This window comes from Phocoena sinus, chromosome 5, assembly GCF_008692025.1.
Source record: "Phocoena sinus isolate mPhoSin1 chromosome 5, mPhoSin1.pri, whole genome shotgun sequence".
Classification (NCBI taxonomy): Eukaryota; Metazoa; Chordata; class Mammalia; order Artiodactyla; family Phocoenidae; genus Phocoena; species Phocoena sinus.
Window position 1 is genome coordinate 30,360,207 of NC_045767.1, and position 27,158 is coordinate 30,387,364.

The 27,158-nt window shown below is 37.7% G+C and overlaps 1 protein-coding gene across 1 annotated transcript; it reads right to left on the reverse strand.

The window, feature by feature from the left end:
• Positions 1 to 1,466: 1,466 nt before the first annotated feature.
• Positions 1,467 to 26,868, reverse strand: LRIT3 (leucine rich repeat, Ig-like and transmembrane domains 3). The gene is made up of 4 exons (XM_032632795.1): positions 26,451 to 26,868; positions 23,265 to 23,737; positions 4,830 to 5,135; positions 1,467 to 3,407 (listed from the first exon to the last, which is right to left on the reverse strand). Exons 1-4 carry the CDS (start codon positions 26,564 to 26,566, stop codon positions 2,284 to 2,286), a joined length of 2,019 nt encoding a protein of 672 aa, XP_032488686.1. The 5' UTR covers positions 26,567 to 26,868; the 3' UTR covers positions 1,467 to 2,283.
• Positions 26,869 to 27,158: the final 290 nt, after the last annotated feature.

Below are 27,158 nucleotides of genomic sequence, written 5' to 3' on the forward strand. Positions count from 1 at the left end.
CTGCTGTTCCTATCCCCTTCACACCACCAATTACCTTTTCCTCACTCGGCAAAATTAAGTCCAGGCTTCACTTGACTTTAATTATGAGAGCAGTCAGTAATTTATCTCATTAGGATGGTCCAAGTCTCCTTTCTTGACAAATAACCTGCCTTTGTACAATCTGGATGTCTTTTGGCTCAGTAGTCCGTAACATTCTCCCACACTATTTCTAATGTGGTAGTATTTTGGCAGTCTGTTTATATGAGCCTTTTAAATGTGACAATGAAATTCCATGATGTCTTTAGAGTAAAGAAATGCACATTTTTGTAATCATTAAATTTAAAATAAATTATCTAACATAAGTTGAAGTTAAACACAAAACTGTCTTTAAAAGGTATTTTTCGGGCTTCCCTGGTGGCGCAGTGGTTGAGCGTCCGCCTGCCGATGCAGGGGACACGGGTCCGTGCCCCCGTCCGGGAGGGTCCCACGTGCCGCGGAGCGGCTAGGCCCGTGAGCCATGGCCGCTGAGCCTGCGCGTCTGGAGCCTGTGCTCCACAACGGGAGGGTCCCACGTGCCGCGGAGCGGCTAGGCCCGTGAGCCATGGCCGCTGAGCCTGCGCGTCTGGAGCCTGTGCTCCACAACGGGAGAGGCCACAACAGTGAGAGGCCCGCGTACCACAAAAAAATTTTTTTTTAATTTTTAGAAAAAGGTATTTTTCAAACAAAAAATCCTAACAATGAATACTGAATTAAAAACTGTTAGATCATTAGACAATGCACATAGTGATAAAAGCACCAAGGACAAAGAGGCTGGAAAGGAAAGGAAAGGAGACAAGAAGGGGAAGTTTGGGAGTTCTGAGCAGGCCATCCCTCCATGCTTGTCTTCTTCTAATACACAGATTATGGCTAAACTAGAATTCTCTTTTTCTTTTAATTAAATGCCATTTGGAATGAGCAGTTTTTCATTCTCCAGCTGCTTGTGTTATAATTTCCACAATGTGGTACAAACAAATTAAAGCCAATTTGTTTCTTATATAAAATATAGAACTTGCTTCTCAGCATATTTCAGGACTCCTGACACACCTGTATAAATCTGTTCTACACTCCAAAATCTTCAGTGTAAAGGGAATATAATCTTTAGTAAATATGGTGAAAAAAAACTTCTTTTAAAAAACTAAATTTTATTTATGAAGCCCCTTTCCTATCTAATCACGTGACCCACTTCAATTCAATTTCCCTGATGTTTTTAACGTAGAGTTTGACTAAATAAATCCACTGAATTTGCTCTTTCAAAATCCTAAAACATCCTTTTGGGATCTAAAAGACTTTCAAAGTTCTTCCCTCTATCCAGGTAATCAAAATATAACATGGCAAAAGACAAACACTTTAGCTGTGGTCCTTTGGCTACCTGAATATCTTCTGACAAAGCAGAAGGAAAAAAAAGAAGTGAAGGAAGTAAGGGGAGGGAGGGAGAGAAGAAAAGAGGGAAGGGGAAAAGAGGGAAGGGGAAAATGTTTGTTTTGTACATAACAAAATATTGAAGACATTGTTTTAAAATGAGCACATTTTTTAAAAAGACCCCATACAGTCTGTTAGCAGATGTATTAGAATGCAACAGTTACTATCTTCAAAATGGCCTTACTATTCCATGATCCTCTTTTTAAACTTATTTTTGCTAGTACCTATATTTCTAAGGAAAAATGTTTTCTTCCTTGCAATATAAATACCACTATACCGTGTTGCAATGCATAATGGTACCAAGAGCTAGAGCTCTCCCTGTCCTTGGGGTTGCATTTAACATTAGTGAATGCAAAATTCTGTACTCTTCCACTCTCACCTACAAGGCAATGGCAGCAAATGTGCACAGCAAATGCCATAAAGCACTATGAACAAGAGTGAACATCAAGGCTTAGCTCATTATACTAAACTTTCTTTACTGCCCAAAAAACTATCTTTTTAAAATTCAGAGTTTACTTTTTATGACTATTTTCACATGAATTTATTTTTAAGAACTAAAACATTATCCTAAAATATATTATTAACTTACTTAGCACTACCTTGACACAACAAAAATCAAACTTATTTGTCTTTTCAGTTCAGAAGTCTCATGATTTTCTTAAAGCACACTTAAAACACTCCATTTGTGATTTTCATGAAGGATATGAAAGTGTCCAAAAGTCTTCCAAACAGAGGGTCAACTATATACCCTTAGATCCTTAATTTTGTGAAAGAAATTTTGTGGAGCTCACATTTGCCTGAGCTGTAAAACCTTAGCAATAATACTCTGCTCTAGAACCCTCACTTTTAAAAGTCATGAGATTCCACACTTGACTTAGAGCAAAGCAGCAATTTTTCTGAATCGTCTCTGGGCCTTCGCGTCCAAAGTTCCCCTACACTTTGAGACCTGGGGGACAGCGTTTCAAATTGGATATAAGTCTCTTTCGCCAAATCATCTTCCCAGAGGGAGTCTGACTTACACTGAAGTTTGCAAACTTTGTACAACAGGAAAAAAATCAATGGCAAGACAACAACACAGGCAGCACCACTCACCACCATAAGGAAAGACCCTTGAGAATCACCTTCTTCTTCAACTCTGTCAGTAGAAAAGGTGATACATTGGTCTTTCTGGGGAGGCATTCCTTTTGGACAGACACATGCTATATATTGCCAACCAGGCAACAAGCCACTTATGGTGACTTGGTTCTTGCTGGAGTCTGCATTAAGCAGTAGCAGGTCCTTCTCACCATACTTGGAATACAACACAGTCACTTCCAAATTCTGCGTGGTGTTAATGGTGTTCCACATCAAGATCACGCTTTCTTCGGTTTCGCTGACTACCTGGAGATTTTCTATTGTGGCATTCGTTTCCATCGGCAGGGCTTGATCCAACAATGGCAACTCTTCTCTTTTACTTGCACTAGCTGGGGGAAGCTTACCGCTACCCATCTCCACCTTGACATTTCTTTTCCCATCTGGGTGGAGTGACTGACGGCTGGCCATGGTAGTGCTTGTAGATATTCTAGTGCTTGGAGTTGTGGCTGAAGAAACAATGGAGGAGAAGAAAGGAGATGAGGAGAAGGAAGCAGTGGAGGGAGGCGATGAAGTAGAAGTAGGAAGAAAAGTGGAAGAAGCTGGGAAGGAAGAAGAGGAGGAATAAGGCCAGGGAGACGATGATGAACCAGGTAGAGTTGCAGATGTTCTAGATCCCAGCTGGACCTCTTGCTCAGGGTGATCCCCAGTTCTTCTTTCAGAAGTTTCTGATGATACGGTGGTCATAACAACACCAACCACTGTCACAGTAACCACAGCTTCTGACATCCCAGCCAAATTTTTGGCCTTACATTTGTAATCCCCAGCATCCATGTAAGAAATGCCTGTCAAGCTTATTATGGACCATCTGACTCCCTCCTCTGGAGATTCCTGAATTACTGGAAGAAAGAAAAATGCATAATCTGTGAGATAAAAGAAAGAAAAGATTCACGCAACATGCCGACTCAAAAGGCAATAATTTCTGGTTCTACACGCGTACCTCTCACATAAACCAAGAGGGAAATGGCATGCTGCAAGTCTCTGATTGCAGATGATGGTTCTGTAAATGGTTTATATGGAAGTGTAGGACATTCTGGGTGCCATGAAGTTTCTATGGGAAATAGTATTTTTTTGCGGGGGGAAATAGTATTTTAAAAAGACATGGGGCTGAGAATTAAGAATCTTTGGCCTTAGTAAACTTTTGTTTACTAAGTAGTATGTGATTCTAGACAAGCCAATTAGTGTCTTTAGGCCTCTGTTTACACATTTTTAAAATAAGGGGATAAGACAAAGTGATAAGACAAAGTGATTTCAAATATCCCTTCCAATTTTAACCCACTGTGATTCTGTAAGATGTTTATCACAAGACCTTACTTAAATATTTCTCAAAATACTTTTTCATTGTAATAAAGGGTTAACTATCCACATAGTCAGAAGGCATAGTGGATCATTTTCTGGCATGGAGGAGTCATAATTTCTATTCTTATCTTTCACAGTATATTTAATTTAGATAAACAAGTAAACAATGAGGTTTTTATTTATGGAATAATACATAGTGTTTGCAAAATTGGAATTTTAATTTCCTAAACACTAAAATATGAACATATTTCCTTTCTGTCTTGATTTCTGAAGCTTTCTGAAGAATAATAATATGCACAGAGTGGTATTTCAGTAGCTCCAAATTTAACTCACTGCCTTAAACTGTGGGCTTAGGCCTTGACTGTTGTTTTTAATTCTATCAGGTTTCATTATTTCAGCCTCAATTTAAATTTAATTTGGAAGAATTTTAAAAATATATCCCTTTACTCATCAGAATATCACTATTGAAACTAAGGCCAAAGCATTGATTTGGTCATAGTAGGATCTAAGAACCTGTGTAATCGATATTTTTAAAAATTACACTTTTTGCCTCATAATAAAGTTCCTATGTAATTTATTATTTGAATAATCATTCAAAAATAAGAAACTTGTTTGAAATTCCCTTAAGGAAATTGTAATTGTTATACATTTTAAAGTGAGCAGTATCCAAGATGATGGAGGAAAGATGAAGACAAAGGCTTTATCTGCAACCATCCATCCACTGCGTCATGTTGTTTTCCATCTAAGAAAGAAATCAGATTGTCTAATTTCATCTACATAGTTAATCAGACAAACTGAGGAAAATATTAATCAATAAAGTACACTTTTCAAATTTCTTCCATTCAACAATCTTAGCATATTTTATTAGAAATAACCAGCCAATCTCAAATCATACAAAAACATAAGATTAAGTTCAGTCATTTGTAAACTCCTTGTTTCAAAGGCCTGAATTAAGAAGATACCTGTATAATTAACTGGCGAGCTATCTGGTCTGGTCCAGGTGAGCTGCGGGGTAGGGTAGCCAGTGGTATCACACCGCAGCAGAACATTACTGCCCAGAGCAGAGGTGATCTGGGTGGCCGAGGTCATCACTGATGGCTTCAGACACTGCTGCAGCTCAGCCCGCTGAAACGAAATCCCTGTGAGGCGTTCCGGTTCACTACAAACCATCAGTGGATCAAGAAGCACTACCACAGGGTCAGCAACTTTTGACAATGCCATTATTTTGGAAATGTGACAGTCACAGAACCACGGGTTGTCCTGCAGGCCTAGGCCAGAAGGGAGGAAAAGGTTGATAAAGGTTTTCCTGATGACTTCTGTTTACATCACAGCCTCGTGGGATGGCATTTCTACACTGTGGCCCTAAAAACATAAGTGCTTTGAAAGATCAGAGTCACCTCTCTGTCAGTTTTGCTCTGCACCCCAGCCACCTAAATCAATATATCTTGTCAGTTCAGATCATTAATGATTATAGCTAACAGTTATGGAACATTTACTCTGTACTAGGCTCTGTTCTAAGCACTTAACCTGTATTAACTGATTTAATCCCAACAATTCTATGAAAAGAATATTATGTCCCCACTGTAAAGATGAAGAAGCCGAGACACAGAGAAACCAAATAACTTGACCGAAGTCATTTAGCTAAGCAAGGTCAGAGTCGAGATCTGAATCCAAGTACCAAAGAATGACATAAATACAGTGATAGATTTCTAGGGTGCCATGAAAGTGTATATATATATATATATATATATATAATATATATATATATATATTATATATATATATATATTTTTTTTTTTTGGCGGTACTCGGGCCTCTCACTGTTGTGGCCTCTCCTGTTGCGGAGCACAGGTTCCAGACACGCAGGCTCAGCGGCCATGGCTCACGGGCCCAGCCGCTCCGCGGCATGTGGGATCCTCCCGGACCAGGGCACGAACCCATGTCCCCTGCATCAGCAGGCGGACTCTCAACCATTGCACCACCAGGGAAGCCCGAAAGTATTTATATTATTGTAAGTATTATTATAGGGTGCTGTGAGGCACCTAACTCAGCCTGCAATATGTCATGATTTTGTGTGATTTTAAGGCATACTGAGTAGTACAAGTTGTTGTAGCAAAAGTATAGAGTGAGATTGGAAAAACTGGTAGAACATGGCTTGGCATGAGTGTTACATGTGGTGGTCACGGAGGTGCACTGCTCAAATCCCCTTTCAAGAGAGGATCAGCAGCAGGGAATACAGTTAGCTGACAGCCTCCAGTTGCAAATGCCTTCAGGATCTGCCTCAGCTTTCAGAACTGTTAGCTGAAGTGTTGTGTCCTTCAAAGAGGCTATCAGTGAAAGCTTAAAGAAAAGTGAGAAAAGTGTTATTGGAAACTAGAGGAAAAGGCACCATTGTTACGGAGTAGCAGAAGGTTCAGCAACACTATCACCTGTGGTTAACGTGGGAAGTAGAAAACATACTCAATGAAATGAATGTTCTGACTAAGGATATTTCTACACAGTGTTGAAACTGCTGCTTGGTGTCTTCTTGCTGCTCATAGTAAAATGTAAAGGAGAGACAACAGCTAAAGGAAGAACTGTTAAATGTAAAGGAACTAAAACTTGCTAAGTTCAATTATAAAACTGTTTCTTACACCCAGCCTCTCCAAAATTCTCAGATTAAGAAAGGGCTTCAGAATAAAAGTCAAATGCATGTGGGTGGTTCTATACAATTAGTTGCTAAGATCTCGGAAGAATCTAACATGGTGCTGCTTCAGAGCATTCAGTCAGACAAAAATCTCCCTAAGCATCTTCAGGGTGATGCCCCATACCAGCCTTACATAAAAAGCCCAAGGTTGGAAAAGACGCATCTCAAAAAGATTTGTCGTTGTGCAGTGAATTATACATTGATTTGTAAGGAGAAAAGACAGAACAGCAAGTTTAAAAAAATCTAACCCTGGTGGAAGATTTAACTGTCCATTCATAAATTCTAGATTTCTGTTTATGCCTATTTTTATTATAACAGCACTTTGTGAGTGGTTCATATTTCTCTGCCAGTATTGGTAAAGTTTGCTGTTCTTATTATCTTCCATATTAGAAACTTTTTTTCTTTCATGGGTGAATTACCTTGACCTTCCTCCTCTTACACTTCGTTCTGTGAATCTATGAGCAGTTCTCTAATACTGACTTAAATTCTACTCAACCTGCCAACAAACATCAAATTCACTCTGTCATATAATAATTAATATGTGTAGGGACTTTCCTGGTGGTGCAGTGGTTAAGACTCTGCCTGCCAATGCAGGGGATATGGATTTGAGCCCTGGTCTGGGAAGATCCCACATGCCGCAGAGCAACTAAGCCCGTGTGCCACAACTACTGAGCCCATGTGCCACAACTACTGAAGCCCGCGTACTCTAGGGCCCATGCTCTGCAAAAAGAGAAGTCACCGCAATAAGAAGCCCACGCACCACAACAAAGAGTAGCCCCCGCTCACCCCAACTAGAGAAAGCCCGCACGCAACAATGAAGACCCAACATGGCCAAAAAATAAATTAATTTAAAAAAATTTTTTAATTGCTTAAAACAAAAATAAATAACATGTGTAGAACGCTTCATACTTTCAAAACACTTTGAGTTGGTATGTCAGATTTTTTTTCTTTATAAAATAATAACAAAAACAGACTTACAGATATAGAGAACAGACTTGTGGTTGCCAAGGGGTAGGGGAGGTGCGGGGGCACGACTGGGAGTTTGGGATTAGCAGATGTAAACAATTACATATAGGATGGATAAATAAGAAGGTCCTATTGTATAGCACAGGGAACTATATTTAATATCCTGTGATAAACCATATGAAAAAGAATATATATACGTATAACTGAATCACTTTGCTGTACAGCAGAAATTAGACACAACATTGTAAATCAACTATACTTCAATAAAATTTAAAAAAATAAAATAAAATAATAACAACACAAGATGACAGTTATTGGTTGCTTCCTATGTGGCAAATACTGCACTTATCAAGAATTGTAAAGGGTCGACACTTTACCCTACTTTAGGGTGACCAACTCATCTCAGTTTGCCACTGTTTTATGGATATTGGTAGAAGATACAAGACTCCTAGTCAAGGATGAAGAATAATTTATTAATCACAGATCTGGAAGGAGACATTATCTTTATTATATTGGGTAGTAAGCATATCTACCCTTTGCTCTGGAGGGAGACATATCTCTGCTTTCCAAAGTGGTATCTCTTGAAAAGACAGTTCAGAACAAAAGGCAGTCGCAGTGTCTACCTCTGTTCACAAGAGAAACGTGAGAGACCATGGAAAAGAGAGTGACCATGCTAAAGCGTTTGTCTATCTCAATCCTCACAATAGCATGAGGTGGATAATATTAGTATGATCCTCATTTTAAAGATGAGAAAATGCTCAGGGAAGTAAAGGAATCTGCCCAAGGTCACACAACTGGATGCAGTCAGGATATGAACCTTGATATCCTGATCTTAAAGCTCTCATTCTCAACAACTGTGTATATGTTTTATACTGACCTTGGGAAGCTAGTATGATACTTCCAATTTCATACCAGACATTAAGGCACAAAGAAAGTACTGCCTTGACTTTGTAAGTAGCTGAGAGTCCTAAGTCCCATGTGTTTGAGCCTCCTAGTCTAATACTTCTTCCACCATAACTCATCTCTTTGTCACCTAAAAACATCTAGAGCATGGGTGGCAGCTGTAAGTGCTGTCATCTACAAATAACAAGTGTTAAAGTAGTGATGTCTGGAGCATAAATGTCTATAAAGGGAAAGATCAAGAGCTATAAAGTTAACATTTTCATTTATGCTTTGAAACTATTATAAAAATGTGTTAATGGTGAAACAAAATTCTTTAAAAAACAAATCCAATTGGTTATATCTAAAAGTTATGTAAACCAGGAGTAAACATTTTTAAATCCCTCAAAAATAAAATATTTATTCAAGCTATGAAATATCTAAGGTCAAGGGTACAACTTTTAAAGCCTGAATGATAATAGTAATATGAGGGTTGAACACATTCAAGTGTTTTTTCTTCTGGGGACAAAGTACAAGAACTCTCTGAAGTTAAACTATTACTTGTACTGCATTCCTTCAAGGCAAAGCACCAACCACAATCAGCAATTTGCATTAAGTAATTTATTTTATATAACTATTCTTGGATGGAGCAAAAGAACTTTGCCTTGTCCCTTTTCTAAAAGGGTAATGTTTTTCATGCGTCACAGTAGTTGGATGTGCTATTCTTTATGAAAAGTCAGCGATAAATTCTAGTACAAAAGTTATTCTGCAGACTATAAGCTCCTGAAGGCAAAATCCATGCCTCAGTCAGTTTTGTGGAGGCAGTTATACTTAACAATTCAAAAGGGAAAGTAAAGTCTTTTCAACAAATGGTGCTAGAACTACTGGACATCTGCTTGGGAACAAATAAACCTCAACTTCTACCTCACACTATACTTGAAAACTATTTTGAGCTTACAGTCATAAGTATAAAAGCTAAGAATATAAAGCTAAAAACTGAATATAAAAGTTAAAACTATAAAGAAAGAATATCTCTGTGACCTGTAGGTAAGTAAATATTTCTTAGATGGGACACAGAAATCACTAACTATAAAAGGAAAAACTGATAAATCGGATGTCATCAAAATTTTAAACTTTCTGAAGGGCAGAGTCAAGATGGCGGTGTGGTAAGACACTGAGTTAGTATCTCCCCACAACTAGGGCACCTGCCAGCCGCTGGTGGGGGACCCTGATGTCCAAGGAGATGGGAGGAACCCTTAAGTGCACCGCTGGGGGTTGGGCCAAATCTCCTGTGGTGGGAGGAGTCTGAACCACTGGACCAACAGAGAACCTCAGATCTGAGGGAATATTCACTGAAGTGAGGTCTTCATCTCAGCACCAAGACCCAGCTCTACCCAACAGCCTACAAACTCCAGTGTTGGAAGCCTCAGGCCAAACAACTAGTAAGACAGGAACACAAACGCACTCATAAAACAAAAAAATGAGATGGCAAAAAAATATGACACAGGTGAAGGAGCAAGGTAAAAACCTACAACACCAATTAAATGAAGAGGAAATAGACAATCTACCTGAAAAAGAATTCAGAGTAATGATAGTAAAGATGATCCAGAATCTCAGAAACAGAATGGAGGCATGGATTGAGAAAATACAAGAAATGTTTAACAAAGTTCTAGAAGAACTAAAGAATAAACAAACAGAGATGAACAACACAATAACTGAAATGAAAAATACACTAGGTGGAATCAATAACAGAATAGCTGAGGCAGAAGAATGAATAAGTGAGCGGGAAGACAAAATGGTGGAAATAACTGCCCAGGAGCAGAATAAAGAAAAAAGAATGAAAAGAATTAAAAACAATCTCAGAGACCTCTGGGACAACACTATATGTACCAACATTCGAATTATAGGGGTCCCAGAAGAAGAGAAAAAGAAAGGGTCTGAGAAAATATTTGAAGAGATTATAGTGGAAAACTTCCCTAACATGGGAAAGGAAATAGTCACCCAAGTCCAGGAAGCACAGAGAGTCCCATACAGAATAAACCCTAGGAAAAACACACCAAGACACATATTGATCAAACTAACAAAAATTAAATTCAAAGAAAAAATATTAAAAGCAGCAAGAGAAAAACAAAAAATAACACACAAAGGAATCCGCATAAGGTTATCAGCTGATTTTTCAGCAGAAACTCTGCAGGACAGAAGGGAGTGGCAGAATATACTTAAAGTGATGAAAAAGAAAAACCTACAACCAAGATTACTCTATCCAACAAGGATCTCATTCAGATTCGATGGAGAAATCAAAAGCTTTTCAGACAAGCAAAAGCTAAGAGAATTCAGCACCACCAAACCAGCTTTACAACAAATGCTAAAGAAACTTCTCTAGGCGGGAAACACAACAGAAGAGAAAGGACCCACAAAAACAAACCCAAAACAATTAAGAAAATGGTAATAGGAACATATATATCAATAAAAACCTTGAATGTAAATGGATTAAATGCCCCACCCAAAAGACACAGACAGGCTGAATGGATACAAAAACAAGACCCATACATATGCTGTCTCCAAGAGACCCACTTCAGACCTAGGGACACATACTGACTGAAAGTGAGGGGATGGAAAAAGATATTCCATGCAAATGGAAATCAAAAGAAAGCTGGAGTAGCAATACTCGTATCAGATAAAATAGACTTCAAAATAAAGACTGTTACAAGAGATAAGGAGGGATACTACATAATGATCAAAGGATCAATCCAAGAAGAAGATATAACAATTATAAATGTTTATGCACCCAACACAGGAGCACCTCAATACATAAGGCAAATGTTTACAACCATGAAAGGAGAATCAACAGTAACACAATAATAGTAGGGGACTTTAACACCCCACTTACACCAATGGGCAGATAATCCAAACAGAAAATAAATAAGGAAACACAAGCTTTAAATGACACAATAGACCAGATAGACTTACTTGATATTTATAGAACATTCCACCCAAAAGTGGCACAATACACTTTCTTCTTAAGTGCACACGGAACATTCTCCAGAATAGATCACATCTCGGGTCACAAATCAAGCCTTGGAAAATTTAAGAAAATTGAAATCAAACCAAGCACCTTTTCTGACCACATGGCTACGAGATTGGAAATCAATTACAGGAAAAAAAAAACTGTAAAAAACACAAATACATGGAGGATAACAGTGTACTACTAAATAGCCAAGAGATCACTGAAGAAATAAAAGAGGAAATTTAAAAATCCATAGAAACAAATGACAACGAAAACACGACAACCCAAAACGCAGCAAAAGCATTTGTAAGAGGGAAGTTTATAACAATTCAATCTCACCTCAGGAAACAAGAAAAGGGCTTCCCTGGTGGTGCAGTGGTTAAGAATCTGCCTGCCAATGCAGGGGACACAGGTTTGACCCCTGGTCCAGGAAGATCCCACATGCCGCAAAGCAACTAAGCATGTGTGCCACAACTACTGAGCCTGCTCTCTAGAGTCCATGAACCACAACTACTGAACCCCGTGTGCCACAACTACTGAAGCCCGTGCACCTAGAGCCCATGCTCCACAACAAGAGAAGCTACTGCAATGAGAAGCCCATGCACCACAAGAACGAGTAGCCGCCGCTCGCCACAACTAGAGAAAGCCCGTGCACAGCAACGAAGACCCAATGCAGCCACATATAAATAAATTAAATAAATTAGTTGAAAAAAAAAAAGAAACAAGAAAAATCTCAAATAAACAATCTAACCCTACACTTAAAACAACTAGAGAAAGAAGAACAAAGAAAACCCAAAGTTAGAAGGACAGAAATCATAAAGATCAGAGCAGAAATAAATGAAACAGAAACAAAGAAAACAATAGCAAAGATCAATAAAACTAAAAGCTGGTTCTTTGAGAAGATAGACAAAATTGATAAACCCTAAGCCAAACTCAACAAGAAAAGAAGGGAGAGGACACAAATCAATACAATTAGAAACGAAAAAGGAGAAATCACAACTGACACTGCAGAAATACAAAGAATTGTAAGAGACTACTACAAACAACTCTATGCCAATAAAATGGACAACCACAAAGAAATGGACAAATTCTTGGAAAGGTACAATTTTCCAAGACTGAGCCAGGAAAAATTAGAAAATATAAACAGACTTATCACAAGTAATGAAATTGAAACCGTAATTAAAAATCTTCCAACAAAAAGGAGTCCAGGACCAGATGGCTTCACAAGTGAATTCTATCAAACATTTAGAGAAGAGCTAACACTGATCCTTCTCAAACTTCCAAAAAATTGCAGAGGGAGAAACACTCCCAAATTCATTCTATGAAGCCACCATCACCCTGATACCAAAACGAGAAAAAGATATCACAAAAAAAGAAAATTATAGACCAATATCACCGATGAACATAGGTGCAAAAATCCTGAACAAAATACCAGCAAACGGAATCCAACAGCACATTACAAGGATCATACAGCATGATCAAGAGGGATTTATCCCAGGGTTGCAAAAATTCTTCAATATATGCAAATCAATCAATGTGGTACAGCACATTAACAAATTAAGGAATAAAAACCATATGATCATCTCAATAGATGCAGAAAAGGCTTTTGCCAAATTTAACACCAATTTATGATAAAAACTCTCCAGAAAATGGGCATAGAGGGAACCTACCGCAACAGAATAAAGACCATATATGACAAACCCACAGCAAACATCATTCTCAATGGTGAAAAACTGAAAGCATTTCCACTAAGATCAGGAATAAGACAAGGATGTCCACTTTTGCCACTCTTATTCAACCTAGTTTTTGAAGTCCTAGTCAAGGCAATCAGAGAAGAAAAAGAAATAAAAGGAATACAAATTGGAAAAGAAGTAAAACTATCACTGTTTGCAGATGACATGATGCTATACATAGAAAATCCTAAAGATGCCACCAGAAAACTACTAGAACTAATCAGTGAATTTGGTAAGGTTGCAGGATACAAAATTAATGCACAGAAATCTCTGGCATTCCTATACATCAACAATGAAAAATCAGAAAGAGAAATTAAGGAAACACTCACATTTACCATTGCAACGAAAAGAATAAGATACCTAGGAATAAACCTGCCTAAGGAGGTGAAAGACTTGTACTCAGAAAACTATAAAAAACTGATGAAAGAAATCAAAGATGACAGAAACAGATGGAGAGATATACCATGTTCTTGGATTGGAAGAATCAATAATGTGAAAATGACTATACTACCCAAAGCAATCTACAGATTCAATGCAATTCCTATCAAACAACCAATGGCATTCTTCACAGAATTAGAGCAAAAAATTTTTACAATTCATATGGAAACACAAAAGACCCCGAATAGCCAAAGCAATCTTGAGAAAGAAAAACGGAGTTGGAGGAATAAGGCTCCCTGACTTCAAACAATGCCACAAAGCTACAGTAATCAAGACAGTATGATACTGGCACAAAAACAGAAACATGGATCAATGGTACAGGATAGAAAGCCCAGAGATAAACCCACACACAGATGGGCACCTAATTTATGACAAAGGAGGCAAGAACATACAATGGAGTAAAGACAGTCTCTTTAATAACTGATGCTGAGAAAACTGGACAGCCATATGTAAAAGAATGAAATTAGAACACTCCCTAACACCATACACAAAAATAAACTCCAAATAGATTAAAGACTTAAATGTAAGACAAGACACTATCAAACTCTTAGAGAAAAACATAGGAAAAACACTCTTTGACGTAAACCACAGCAAGATCTTTTTTGACCCACCTCCTAGAGTAACGGAAATAAAAATAAACAAATGGGACTTAACAGCAAAGGAAACCATAAACAAGACAAAAAAGACAAACCTCAGAATGGGAGAAAATATTTGCAAATGAAACAAGAGACAAAGGATTAATCTCCAAAATATACAAACAACTCATGGAGCTCAATATCAAAAAAACAAACAATCCAGTTAAAAAATGGGCAGAAAATCTACAAACAATAAATGCTGGAGAGGGTATGGAGAAAAGGGAACCCTCTTGAACTGTTGGTGGGAATGTAAATTGATACAGCCACTATGGAGAACAGTATGGAGGGTCCTTAAAAAACTAAAAATAGAACTACCATTCAATCCAGCAATCCCACTACTGGGCATATACCCTGAGAAGACCATAATTCAAAAAGAAACAAAATTGAGTTATTTGTAGTGAGGTGGATGGACCTAGAGTCTGTCATACAGAGTGAAGTAAGTCAGAAAGAGGAAAAAAAAATACTGTATACTAACACATATATATGGAATCTAAAAAAAAAATGGCACGGATGAACCTACTTGCAGGGCAGGAATAAAGATGTAGACATAGAGAATGGACTTGAGGACACAGGGTGGGAGGGGGAAGCTGGGGCGAAGTGAGAGTAGCATCGACATATATACACTACCAAATGTAAAATAGATAGCTAGTGGGAAGCAGCAGCATAGCACAGGGAGATCAGCTCGGTGTTTTGCGATGACCTAGAAGGGTGGGATAGGGAGGATGGGAGGCAGGCTCAGGAGGGAGGGGATACAAGGACGTATGTATGCATATGGCTGATTCACTATGGTGTACAACAGAAACAAATACAGTATTGTGAAGCAATTATACTCCAAAAAAGATCTATTAAAAAAAAAAAGAAATTTAAACTTTCTTACCAAAGACACCATGAAGAAAATGAATAGACAAGTCCCAGACTTGAGAAAATATTCATAATGCATACAACTGATAAAAGACTCATATTCAATAATAAAAAGACAAACATTAAAAAATTATAAAGAAATATACCAATGGACAATAAGCAAATATAAACTGTCAATACCATTACTTATCAGGGAAATGCAAATTAAAATGATAATGTGATTCCACTCCCTGACGTATCTACTCCCAAGAATGACTGAATGAGAAAGACTGACATCAAGCGTTGGTAAGGATATGGGGCAAGCAGACTGTGTTAGTGGGAGTGTAAAACAGTATAACCTCTTTGGAATACTGGTAGTTTCTTTTTTTTTTTTTTTATAAATGTCTGTTGTTTCTTTTATTTATTTATTTATTTTTGGCTTCGTTGGGTCTTCGTTGCTGAGCGTGGGCTTTCTCTAGTTGCGGCGAGCTGGGGCTACTCTTCGTTTTGGTGCGCGGGCTTCTCATTGCAGTGGCTTCTCTTGTTGCGGAGCATGGGCTCTAGGCGCACAGGCTTCAGTAGCTGTGGCACGCAGGCTCAGTACTTGTGGCTCACGGGCCCTAGAGCACAGGCTCAGTAGTTGTGGCACACAGGCATAGCTGCTCCGCAGCATGTGAGATCTTCCCAGACCAGGAATGAAACCCATGTCCCCTGCATTGGCAGGCAGATTCTTAACGACCGCGCCACCAGGGAAGTCCCTGGCAGTTTCTTAAAACGTTACATATACAGCCATCCTATGACCTAACAACTTCAATCCTAGGAATTTATCCAAGAGAAATGAGAACATATGCTACAAAAAGCTATGCACAAAAATGTTAACAGCAGCTTAATTCGTAATAGCTAAAAACTGGAAACAGCTCATGTGCTCAACAACAGGAGAAAAGATGAACAATTGGTACAATCATACAATTGAATATGACTCAGCAATAAGTAACTACTGATACGTGCAACAACATGGATGAATCTCAAAAACATAATGCTGAGTGAAAGAAGCCAGGCACAAGAGTGCCTCTTAAAGGATTCCATTTACATGAAATTCTAGGGCAGGCAAAATTAACCTATGGTAATAGAAGTAAAAATAGTAGTTTCCTGGGGTGGGGGGAAATTGACTGAGAAGGGGCACAGAGGAACTTTCCGGGGTGATGAAAATATTCTGTATATCAAGAGTCCCCGGGCTTCCCTGGTGGCGCAGTGGTTGAGAGTCTGCCTGCTAATGCAGGAGACACGGGCTCGAGCCCTGGTCTGGGAGGATCCCGCATGCCACAGAGCAACTAGGCCCGTGAGCCACAACTACTGAGCCTGCGCGTCTGGAGCCTGTGCTCCGCAGCAAGAGAGGCTGCGAGAGTGAGAGGCCCGGGCACCGTGATGACGAGTGGTCCCCGCTTGCCACAACTAGAGAAAGCCGTCGCACAGAAACGAAGACCCAATACAGCAAAAATAAATAAATTAATTAATGAACTCCTACCCCCAACATCTTCTTTAAAAAAAAAAAAAAGAGTCCCCAACCTCCAGGCCACGGACTGATACCAGTCCGCGGCCTGTTACAAACTGGGCTGCACAGCAGGAGGCGAGCAGTGGGCAAGCGAGCAAAGCTTCATCTGCCGCTCCCCATCGCTCTCCATCGCTCTCATTACCTCCTGAACCATCCCCCACCCCCACCCTACATTCATGGGAAAATTGTCTTCCATGAAACTGGTCCCTGCTGCCGAAAAGATTGGGGACCGCTGCTGTATCTTGATGAGGGTGTGCATTTTGTGCAGGTATATGTTTATCATCATTTACCAAATTGTACACTTAAAATCCACTGTATGCAAATGATACTTCAATTCCTCAATTTAAAAGAAATTTAAGGAATTCCCTGGTGGCCTACTGGTTAGGATTCCAGGCTTTCACTGCTGTGGCCCGGGTTCAACCCCTGGTCAGGGAACTGAGATCCCATAAGCTGCGTGGCATGGCAAAAAAATAAAATTAAATTAAATGTTTAAAAATATTTTTTTAAATAAAAGAGTGATGTCTCTGGAGATGGACTGTGAAGTTGAAGCTGACTCTGCCTCTTTACCAGCTGGAAAAAGAAGGTTATGACAATTACAGACCCATTTCATGGGGTTGTCCTAAAGGCTGAGATAATGCCAGGCAGTCCTCAGAAGAGTGTCTGGCAAGAAGTAAGCCTTAACTGTGTGAATTTGTTTCCCCCATGCCTAGGAAACAGCAGGCACACCAACAGAGACTGAGAAGTATTCGTCGAACTAAAACAATGCCATTTTACAGAATTCTGTGGGAATACTCAGAGCCACCACTGCCGTTTTGGCAAACCCCTTTCTGAACAGAAGAGCTCTTTTACAATGGAGCAAATTTGTACCAATAAAAAGGACCAAAAAAACATTTTATACTCTCTGCTACTGCAGGTTTTTTCCTCCAAGATAAACAGTGATAGGCCTTGCAGTTTGCCTGCGTAAATATGTCCTTATATCTTGAAAAAGAGGCCATGGAAATTTACCTGTATTGCAAATCAATACTCTAGTTTCATAGTTAATTTAAATGTTCATTTACAGGACACTAGTTTACATTTTTACAGATACATTAAAGGACAATTTTATTAGGTTGATATTTTTATTCACACAGAAGAGAGAGGAAGTAATTGAAAAGCCTCTCCCTAAATTATTTTTTAATAAATAATGATTTAAAAAGATCAGTAAAATAAGATATATGAGGAACATAACTCTAGTATTATTACATACCTTGCATTACAAAGGAGTGGGGAAGAGCATGGGTTCTAGAACCACATGGCTTGTATTCAAACCCCAGCTCCATCACTATGTGATAAGTGACTTTGGGCAAGTGTTTTAACTTGTGCCTCATTTCTTCATCTATAAAATGGTATTTACCATGGAGTGAGACTAGAAGAAGTTATATCCATAAACTTTTTGGCCATGAGTAAGCATTCCATCAATATTAGCTATTACTATTTATTATTACAAATAGAATATGTTAACAGCAATAAACATAGGGCAATAAAAATGAAATGGAAACAGAATGTATCCCATTATAATAGTACAAAGGTAAATTCTACAGGGTACCTGGAAATATATAATTGCTACAGTTAAACACTGAGTTCTAGAAAATCTAGAGCTGGTTCTTATTACCATATTTTAATGATGAAATTGGAAGACTCAAATATAGTTAAAAATAACAAAAAAGCCAAACTAGAAAAATCTTTCTTTATAAGACACTCACATCTCAGTCACAGCTGCTATGGATTGTTGTTGATCTAAAATCATAGCCTCAGAGACTGTCCACTTTATATTCCAAAGAACTATCACATAAACTCAACATTTTATTACATTCCTATTAGCAAGACGGAATAAATCCTGTCATCTCCATTTTCCAGATGTGAAAACTGAGTTTTCTGTGTGTGATTCACACACATGAACTAGTCTTCTTTTGAGAGGATAGCACTTCTTTTCCCCTTTTGTTACCTAGTAGTCATGACTTTGCTAAGGTCAGCTGCCACACATGGCTGGACATGTTTCAAAATATCTTTTGTTATTTATTATCATGATTAAAAAAGTAATGCATGATCATTGCACAACACTTTGAAAATACAGAAAAGCAAAAAGATATCAAAGAGAATAGTTAACCAATTACTGTAACTTTTCAGACTTTTTCTTTGCAAATTTTAAAATAGTGATCATGCTTTATATACAATTACATCAATTTAATGTTACACTAAAAGTATTTTCCCATTAGTTTTTAGAGAAACTGAACCCTTCCTCAACAAAATATTAGCAAACCAAATCCAACAATACATTAAAAGGATCGTACACCATAATCAAGTGGGATTTATTCCAGGGATGCAAGGATGGTTCAACATCAAATTAATCAATGATTACATAACACTGTATCCAACAAAATGAAGGATAAAAGTCACATGATCCTCTCAAAAGATGCAGAAAAAACTTTTGACAAAATTCAACATCCATTTATGATAAAAACTCTCAACAAAATGGGTATAGAGGGAAGGTACCTCAACATAATAAAATCCATATATGACAAACTGGCAGTCAACATCATACTCAAGGATGGAAAGCTGAAATCTTTTCCTCTAAGATTAGGAACAATTCAAGGATGCTCACTCTCACTTTTGTTCAACACCATATTGGAAGTCCTAGCCACAGCAATTAGGGGGAAAAAAGGAAATAAATAAATAAATAAAAGGCATTCAAATCTAAAAAGAAGCAAAACTATCACTATTTGCAGATGACATGATACTATATATAGAAAACTCTAAAGAACCACCAAAAAAAGAACAAATAATTCAGTAAAGTCACATGACACTAAGTAAATATACAGAAATCTGTGCATTTCTATACACTAATAACAAAGTATCAGAAAGAAAAATTAAGAAAACAATCCATTTACAATTGCATCAAAAAGAATAAAATACCTAGAAATAAACTTAACTGAGAAGGTGAAAGACCTGTACACTGAAAACTGTAAGAGACTAAAGAAATAAATTGAGGATGATACAAATAAACAGAAAGACATCCTGTGCTCATGCATTGGAAGAATTAGTATTATTAAAATGTCTATACTACCCAAAGCAATCTATAGATTCAATGCCGTCTAATCAAAATTCCAATGGCATAGCTCACAGAACTACAACAAATAATTCTAAAATTTGTATGGAAACACAGAAGATCCCAAATAGCCAGAACAATTTGAGAAAGAACAAAGCTGGAGGTATTATGATCCCTGATTTCAAACAATACTACAAAGCTATAGTAATCAAAAGAGTATAGTACTAGCACAAAAACAGGCATGAAGATCAATGGAACAGAATTGAGAGCCCAGAAATAAACCCACATACATGTGGACAATTAATTTACAACAAAGGAGTAAAGAACATACAAAGGAGAAAGGACAGTCTTCAATAAATGGAGTTGGGAAGACTGGACAGCCGCATGCAAAAGAATGAAACTAGACTACTATCTTACACTGTACACAAAAATTAACTCAAAATGGATTAAAGACTTGAACGTAAGACTTGAAACCATAAAATTCCTAGAAGAAAACATAGGTTGTAACCTCACTGACATTGGTCTAAGTGATGTTTTTGTAGATCTGACTCCAAAGGCAAAGGAAAAATAAACCAACGGAACTAAACTAAAAAGCTTCTGCACAGCAAAAGAAACCATCATCAAAACAAAAAGGCAACCTACTGAATGGGAGAAGATATTTGTAAATCATATATCCGATAAGGGGTTAATCTCCAAAATACATAAAGAAGTCATAAAACTCAACAACAAAAACAAATAAACAACCTGATTAAAAAATGAGCAGAGGATCTGAATAGACATTTTTTCCAAAGAAGACACAGAGATAGCTAACAGGCACATGAAAAGATGTTCAGTATCACTAATTATTAGGGAAATGCAAACCAAAACCACAATGAGATACCACCTCACACCTATAAGAATGGCTATTATTGAAAAGACAAGAAGTAACAAATGTTGGAGAGGATGTGGAGAAAAGGGAACCCTCATACCCTGTTGGTGGGACTGCAAATTGGTACAGCCAACATGGAAAACAGTATGAAGGTTCCTCAAAAAATTAAGAACAGAACTAGCATATGACCCAGCTATTCCACTTCCGGGTATTTATCCAAAGAATGCAAAAACACTAATTCAAAAAGATATATGCACTCTATGTTCATTGCAGCATTATTTACAATGGCCAAGATATGGAAACAACCCAATGTCCAACAATGGATGAATGGATAAAGAAGATGTGGTATATATACATACAATGGAACACTATTTAGCCATAACAAACAATGAAATCCTGCCATTTTTGACAACATGGATGGACTTTGATGGTATTATGCTAAGTGAAATAAGCCAGACAGAGAGAAATACCGTATCATTTCATATGTGGAATTAAAAAACAAACAAACAAAAGGAAAGAAAAATAAACTCATAGATACTGAGATCATATTAGTGGTTACCAACAGGTGAGGGGAATGGGGGGGTGGGTTGGCAAAATGGATGAAGGGGGTCAATTGTACAGTAATGGATGGTAACTAGACTTGTGGTGGTAATCACTTCATAGAGTATACAGATGTTGAATTATAATGCTGTATACCTGAAACATATAATTTTTAAAAAAGAATCTAAACCCTAAAACATAAAGCTGTTTATCTCCATGGACAATGAAATTTCATAACCCTTTCCCATTTGATCCCTAAGTTCTCATTCAGATTTAACTCACAAGTGAAAAATATTAATGTTCTATAAATTATTTATTTATATTAATATTAGGAACTAATCATTAGAGAGCTATTAATAGCAATTTAGTAATTTGATTTTATTTTCTATATGTCTCCATTGGGTAATTTTATTAGAACCAAGAATTGCATCCAAAGAAACTTTTAAAAATATGTAGAGAAATAAAATCTCAATGTTTAAGTTAAGAAAATTTCTAGCCATTAGTCTTACTCATAAGGATTAAATTAGTGACTAGAATAAAGTAAATATATACCTTAGTATGGGTTTGCATAGTTCCTATTAGAGTATATATTTTAAGGACTCCACAACTATTGTTAAATTAAATTAATTTTTTTCTCTAACCCATCCTACAATACCTCTTTTATTTTCTAATCAAAAATGTTTGAAGGACTAGAGAGATAGTGGGAAAATGATGAAATAGCTGTGTAAGAAAATTTTCTTTGACCTTTTCTCTATCTGGTTCTTATTATTCATATTTTTAGTTTCATAAGTACTAAAATGCATATACATTTCAACAAAAGTAATGCTAAAGCAATTTAAGTGTTGTCACAGTACTTTCTCTTTTTTTCAGTTAGAAAATTTTTTATGGAAGGTACAGTATTATATAAGTTACAGGTGTACAATATAGTGATTCAAAATTTTTAAAGGTTATACTCCACTTATGGTTATTATAAAATACGTAGTACTTTTCTTTTTATCAAAAACATCTCAAATTTATCTTGTATTTTATTTATTCTTTATTTCAGCAAATATTTGGCAAGTGATATTGGTAGGAATTTCTGGGACAATTTCTTAAAATCTAGTTGCTTCTCATTCCAAAGTCTTATAAGTCATGTCACTGGCCAAACACTCAGAACTTCTTTCATCCTTCTGAGAACTATAACCTCTTCTGCAGCCATAATGGACATAACTTGTGAAATAACAACACAGCCTTATTGGGTGAACAAAACTTGAGCAAATCAAACTGCTTGGTCAAAGCCTCAGGCTTGTGTCTCATACAAAAGTGGAAAAGGCCTCACTGCCCACAGATACCGCTGAGAAGGGTCTCAGTTCATTGATTTCAATCGGGCAACCACATTTACTGGGCATTCACCATGTGCAGAGCACCGTACAAAGTACTGTGGGAAGACACACAAAAAAGAGAGAAGGATTTGCTAGAAGGACCTTACATGTTAAAATTCAAGGCAAATACCCATAGAACCTAAAAGAAGTTAGGATCAAAATACACAAAACTAATCACAGCTAAACTAAGAGACCAGACCCATTAGGATACCCATTTAGGGCAGTAAAATAACTGGTGTCTAGACTAGTTCTTTTTAAATTAAGAATATTTGGAAGATACACTTCCTAACTAATTAAACCAATTAAACCACTGCTACCTCATAAAGATGCAGATGCCCTTCTCCCACTCCTGAAGAGCCTGATGAAGGGTTGAAAAGAGACCAGAGCAAAAGGTTGGTTGTGGCCGAGTATGGAGCACTGGTGTGCTCATGAGAATCGTGCAGGTTGGTAGATTTTGTCACTCTTCTCCAGGTTCTCTAAGAGCAGCATTAGTCCCTCAGTTTATGAGGCCAATTCCCCTCCCTCCCCTAACACACACAAACATACACTGCTGCCCTCACTCCACACACATGGATGCATACACGCACACACAAATACATGCGCGCTCGTGCACAGACACAAACAGCCATTACACCTTACACAGGGCAGATGGGTAAACTGACCTAGATCAAATGATAAAGTACTATTCCATCAAAAGTGCAAGTATAGAGTAAAACAACAAATTCAATAGACATGAAAATCCTGCACGACTGAAGGTATACAGAGCAAATTATCTGGATCTGAGAAGCCCAGAGGCTGTGAGCTTACCAAGAATAATTCTTCTTGCTGAAAGGTCCAGGCTTCTGGATGATGTTGTAACTAAGTGGGACCAGCTCTCCAGGAAATCTGGCGGCAGTGTGGTTAATCTGTTGCTTGATAAATCCAAGTAGGCAAGGTTCTTCAGATACGTCACCGCCTCGTTTGGCACACTGGTTATTCTGTTATTGTGCAAATCCAGGGTCCTCAGACGAGGCATGTCCCTCAGAGATGTCCAAGGGAAAGCAGCCAGAGAATTTCCATCCAAGCGCAACTCGTGCAGCTGCTTTAGGTTGTAAAAGCTGCTGGTGTCAAGGCTGGCCACAGAATTATAGGTCAACCAGAGGTACTGGAGCTCCACCAGGTAGTAGAAGGCCTCGGCGGGGATCCTATGGACAACGGTCTTCTCTATGCGAAGCTTCACAGTGTCCACGGGGAAGTTTGTAGGTACCTCGTTCATATCCAGGTCACTACATAGCACAGACCTAGTGTCACAGAGCAATGGAAGAAAACGTGTGTTCTGAGACTCATTTGAAAAAAATAACACTTACTTGAAACAAGCATTGAATTTTTCATTCCCTACTGGTTTGCACAAAGTATCTATTCAGCCTGGGTAAACTGTTCATTAATAATTTGTCAATATCATCACCTTCTTCTAGGTTGAACTATATGAAATGGTCATTTTTGTAGGTTAAAAACAATCAAATGTCAGCAATTTCATGCCTGAGCTCTTTAGGTGTCAGGCCTGTACCATACACATCACATCTATCCCTGTATTTAATCATCACAACAGCCCAACGAGTTGAATATTGGGTAATAGGTAAAGGCACCAGCTCTAGAGTCAGGCTCTATCACCTCCTTTGTGGCCATGGAAAGCCACTTCACCAATCTCTCATTCTCATTCTCTCACTTCACCAATCTCTCATTTTCCCACATGGCGCTGTTATGATGATAAATTGAAATGCATGGAAAATTTTACACCTTCCTGGCACATAATAAGCACTTGATGGGTATTTGCTATTATTATCTTCAATCTCATTTTTACAGATACAGTAAATGAGGCCCATCAACATTAGGTAACTTCCCAGGATCACAGAGCTAGTGGTTACACAACAACCTTTCAGACCCACAACTGTCCAGCTCCACAGTGCACACTCTTAACCTCTTCAGGAAATGGCCCATTTTAAAAGAATCCCCTACTGAAGTTATAAATTGACCCCTTTAAAGAGGAGCACGAGAGAAAGGAAGAAAAAATGGAAGGAAGGTAGGAAGCGAAAGGAAACAGCAAGTGTTCATACTAGATGATTAAAATGGAGCCCTATTTTAACAATGTGACCCGTGCATTGCTTTCAGCCTAAGGAATAAACCAGGAACTGCAAGTTTATTTTTTTTTACCACTCACTAATTTAAGTGACCTTGAGCAAGTCACATTGTGGTCTTGTTTAGTGGCACGTGTAAAACAGGCAGAGAAAAACCAGCCTGTCCCATGTGTGGGTATAAAGTATGAAAAATCAGAAAATTTAGATTCATTTAAACCTGAAAAAAAAGACCTATTTATCTCCCATTACATATTCAGTCCCACTGGATTGCTGAAAATGAACAATAAAAAGTTTTGCAAAGCATCATCTAAATTATAATACATTACACATATAGTAAATAATAATAAAAGACGGCCATTCAGTAAAACACATCACATTAAATCAGTGAATTTTTAAAGCCAGGCTATAATGTAAAGAGAGGGAAGAGGCATAAGCAACGTACTGGTCACATCATCTCTCTTTAACTTTAGGAGAAGAGCCTATAGCATCATTGGAATTCTCTAGGTACACTTCTCACTCTTCATCTCTATTTTGAATCACAAATTTCAGTGCTACTTTATACCAGAATGATCCAGCTTCTCCTCATTAAGTCAGCGTTCCAGTGTGTTGTAATGGAGGAAAGCCTGGACTGGAAGCTAAAAGACCTAGCGTCTTTGTCAGGCAGTCACTGCAGCAACTCAACGCTGTGACCTCGAACAAGCCATTTAGTCTCTATATGATTTAGTTTATTCATTTAAAAATGACAGTGGTCAAACTAGATTATTTCTGGAGTTCTTGTCAGGCATAACATGATATGATTTTTATAAAATCCATCAATAATGGGGCCACCATGAAGAAGGAAACATTTCTGTGATTGTTTTCTCAAAGGTAGCCTGATCTGAGTCATTAACTGCAGCATACTTTTGCCAAGTAGGTCTTTAAATTGTTACATTCTTCTCACTGTCTTTAACCACCTAGTGACTATCTCAAAGAGATACCAAGAGTTAGTAAATTTTATACAATAACAAGACAAACTACACAAAAATACGCGTTATTATTTATTTGTATAAAGTTGTAAGATATAAATTGAGCGATTCTTTTAACAAATTACTTTAAGAGGCTTACTGTTCACTTCAACCGAGTCACACAAAAAAATCTGATTTTGTTATCAATATCCTCTCCAAAAAAAATCAAGGTTTACTATGTTTAGCCAACAAGAATTCTGTTTTGCATTTAACTTCTATCTAAAAGGATTCATGCATATTGTAAATAAATACTTATTCTCACTCCACAAGTAAATATTAAAGCAACACAGAGGTTAAGTAACTTCTGTAAGGTCCCACAGTGTCTGCAACACAAAGTGTTGACCCATTTCTTTCAAACTCCAATACCTTAAAAGGAGAAATTCTGATTATGAACCTCTCTAATTTCACTCATGTGATCGTCCTTCCTACTTCCTAAGGTCTATCCAGTTGCCATGAATCCTCAAAATGAAATGGAAAACACTGGAAGCAAATGATCTGGGCATGTCACACACCTTCTGATCGGCCCTGCCCTCTTGTGCTTTCTATAATCAGGCTGAACTGGCCATACGCATTTCAGTGGTTTGACCTCCTGCAAGGTTCATTTTGTGAATATAAGTGCAAAGAATATTTTATTAACAGGGAATGTGTCTGAGAGTCTCAAATAATTTGGGGCTTTGAAGGAGTTAAACTGCTCAAAATGAAAACATAAAGGAGCAGGCAACCAGGATTAACACAATTACGTTAAAGCTTATCTAGATTAAATCTTCTCTTCTCTGATTTCTGATCAACAATTTGCTTTCAAAAACAAGGCCATCTGGTTTGAGTCCTTTTCCTCAGAATCATTAGAACACTTAGTAGCAAGGAGAGAAGCATACCTTGATCTCATGCCGTCATTTCTGCCATGGTAATCACAGGTGCACTGTGAAGGACACGAACAGCTCACTCTTTCCAAAAAGCCAAGCGCAATGCACAGACTTGCAAAGAGACGCATGGTTCCTTTTAGACGTTATTTGGACAAAAGGTAAAAACCAAATCCTAAGCATTCAGAAACTGGTGTGCCAAGAATACAAACAGCCATTTAGTAACAGCAGATTACACGGGATTAGATGAGATCTGTAGTTACTTAACCTTCAAGTGTATCTTGCAGGGGATCAATCAACCTAGGCTTTGAATCTGGTTTCAGCAAAGTAACACATTCTAAGGGAAATGAACATCAAACACGTCAGAAAATTTTCAATAGTTGTCCATATCTAGATTTACAAGAAAATGCCTGTTAAATCCCTTTCCTATAGAAGTAATTGTTACTACACCTTGAAGATACACATAATGCTCAAAATAACTCAATATCTTAGCAGATGTTAGAAAACACTGTAGATTACTTGAATGTTATAACATTACAAATTTTACTTTTTGCTTTTTAACAGTATGAATAATATTTAGTTTTATAAAATTTAGCTTTAGAGATAGAAGCACATGACATAAAATTGATTTAGAGTAATCAATATTGCCACATACTGGCTAGCCCCCAAAACAAACTAAACAAATTCCAGTACCTAGAGTTTTTTAGGCAAAATGCTTCAATC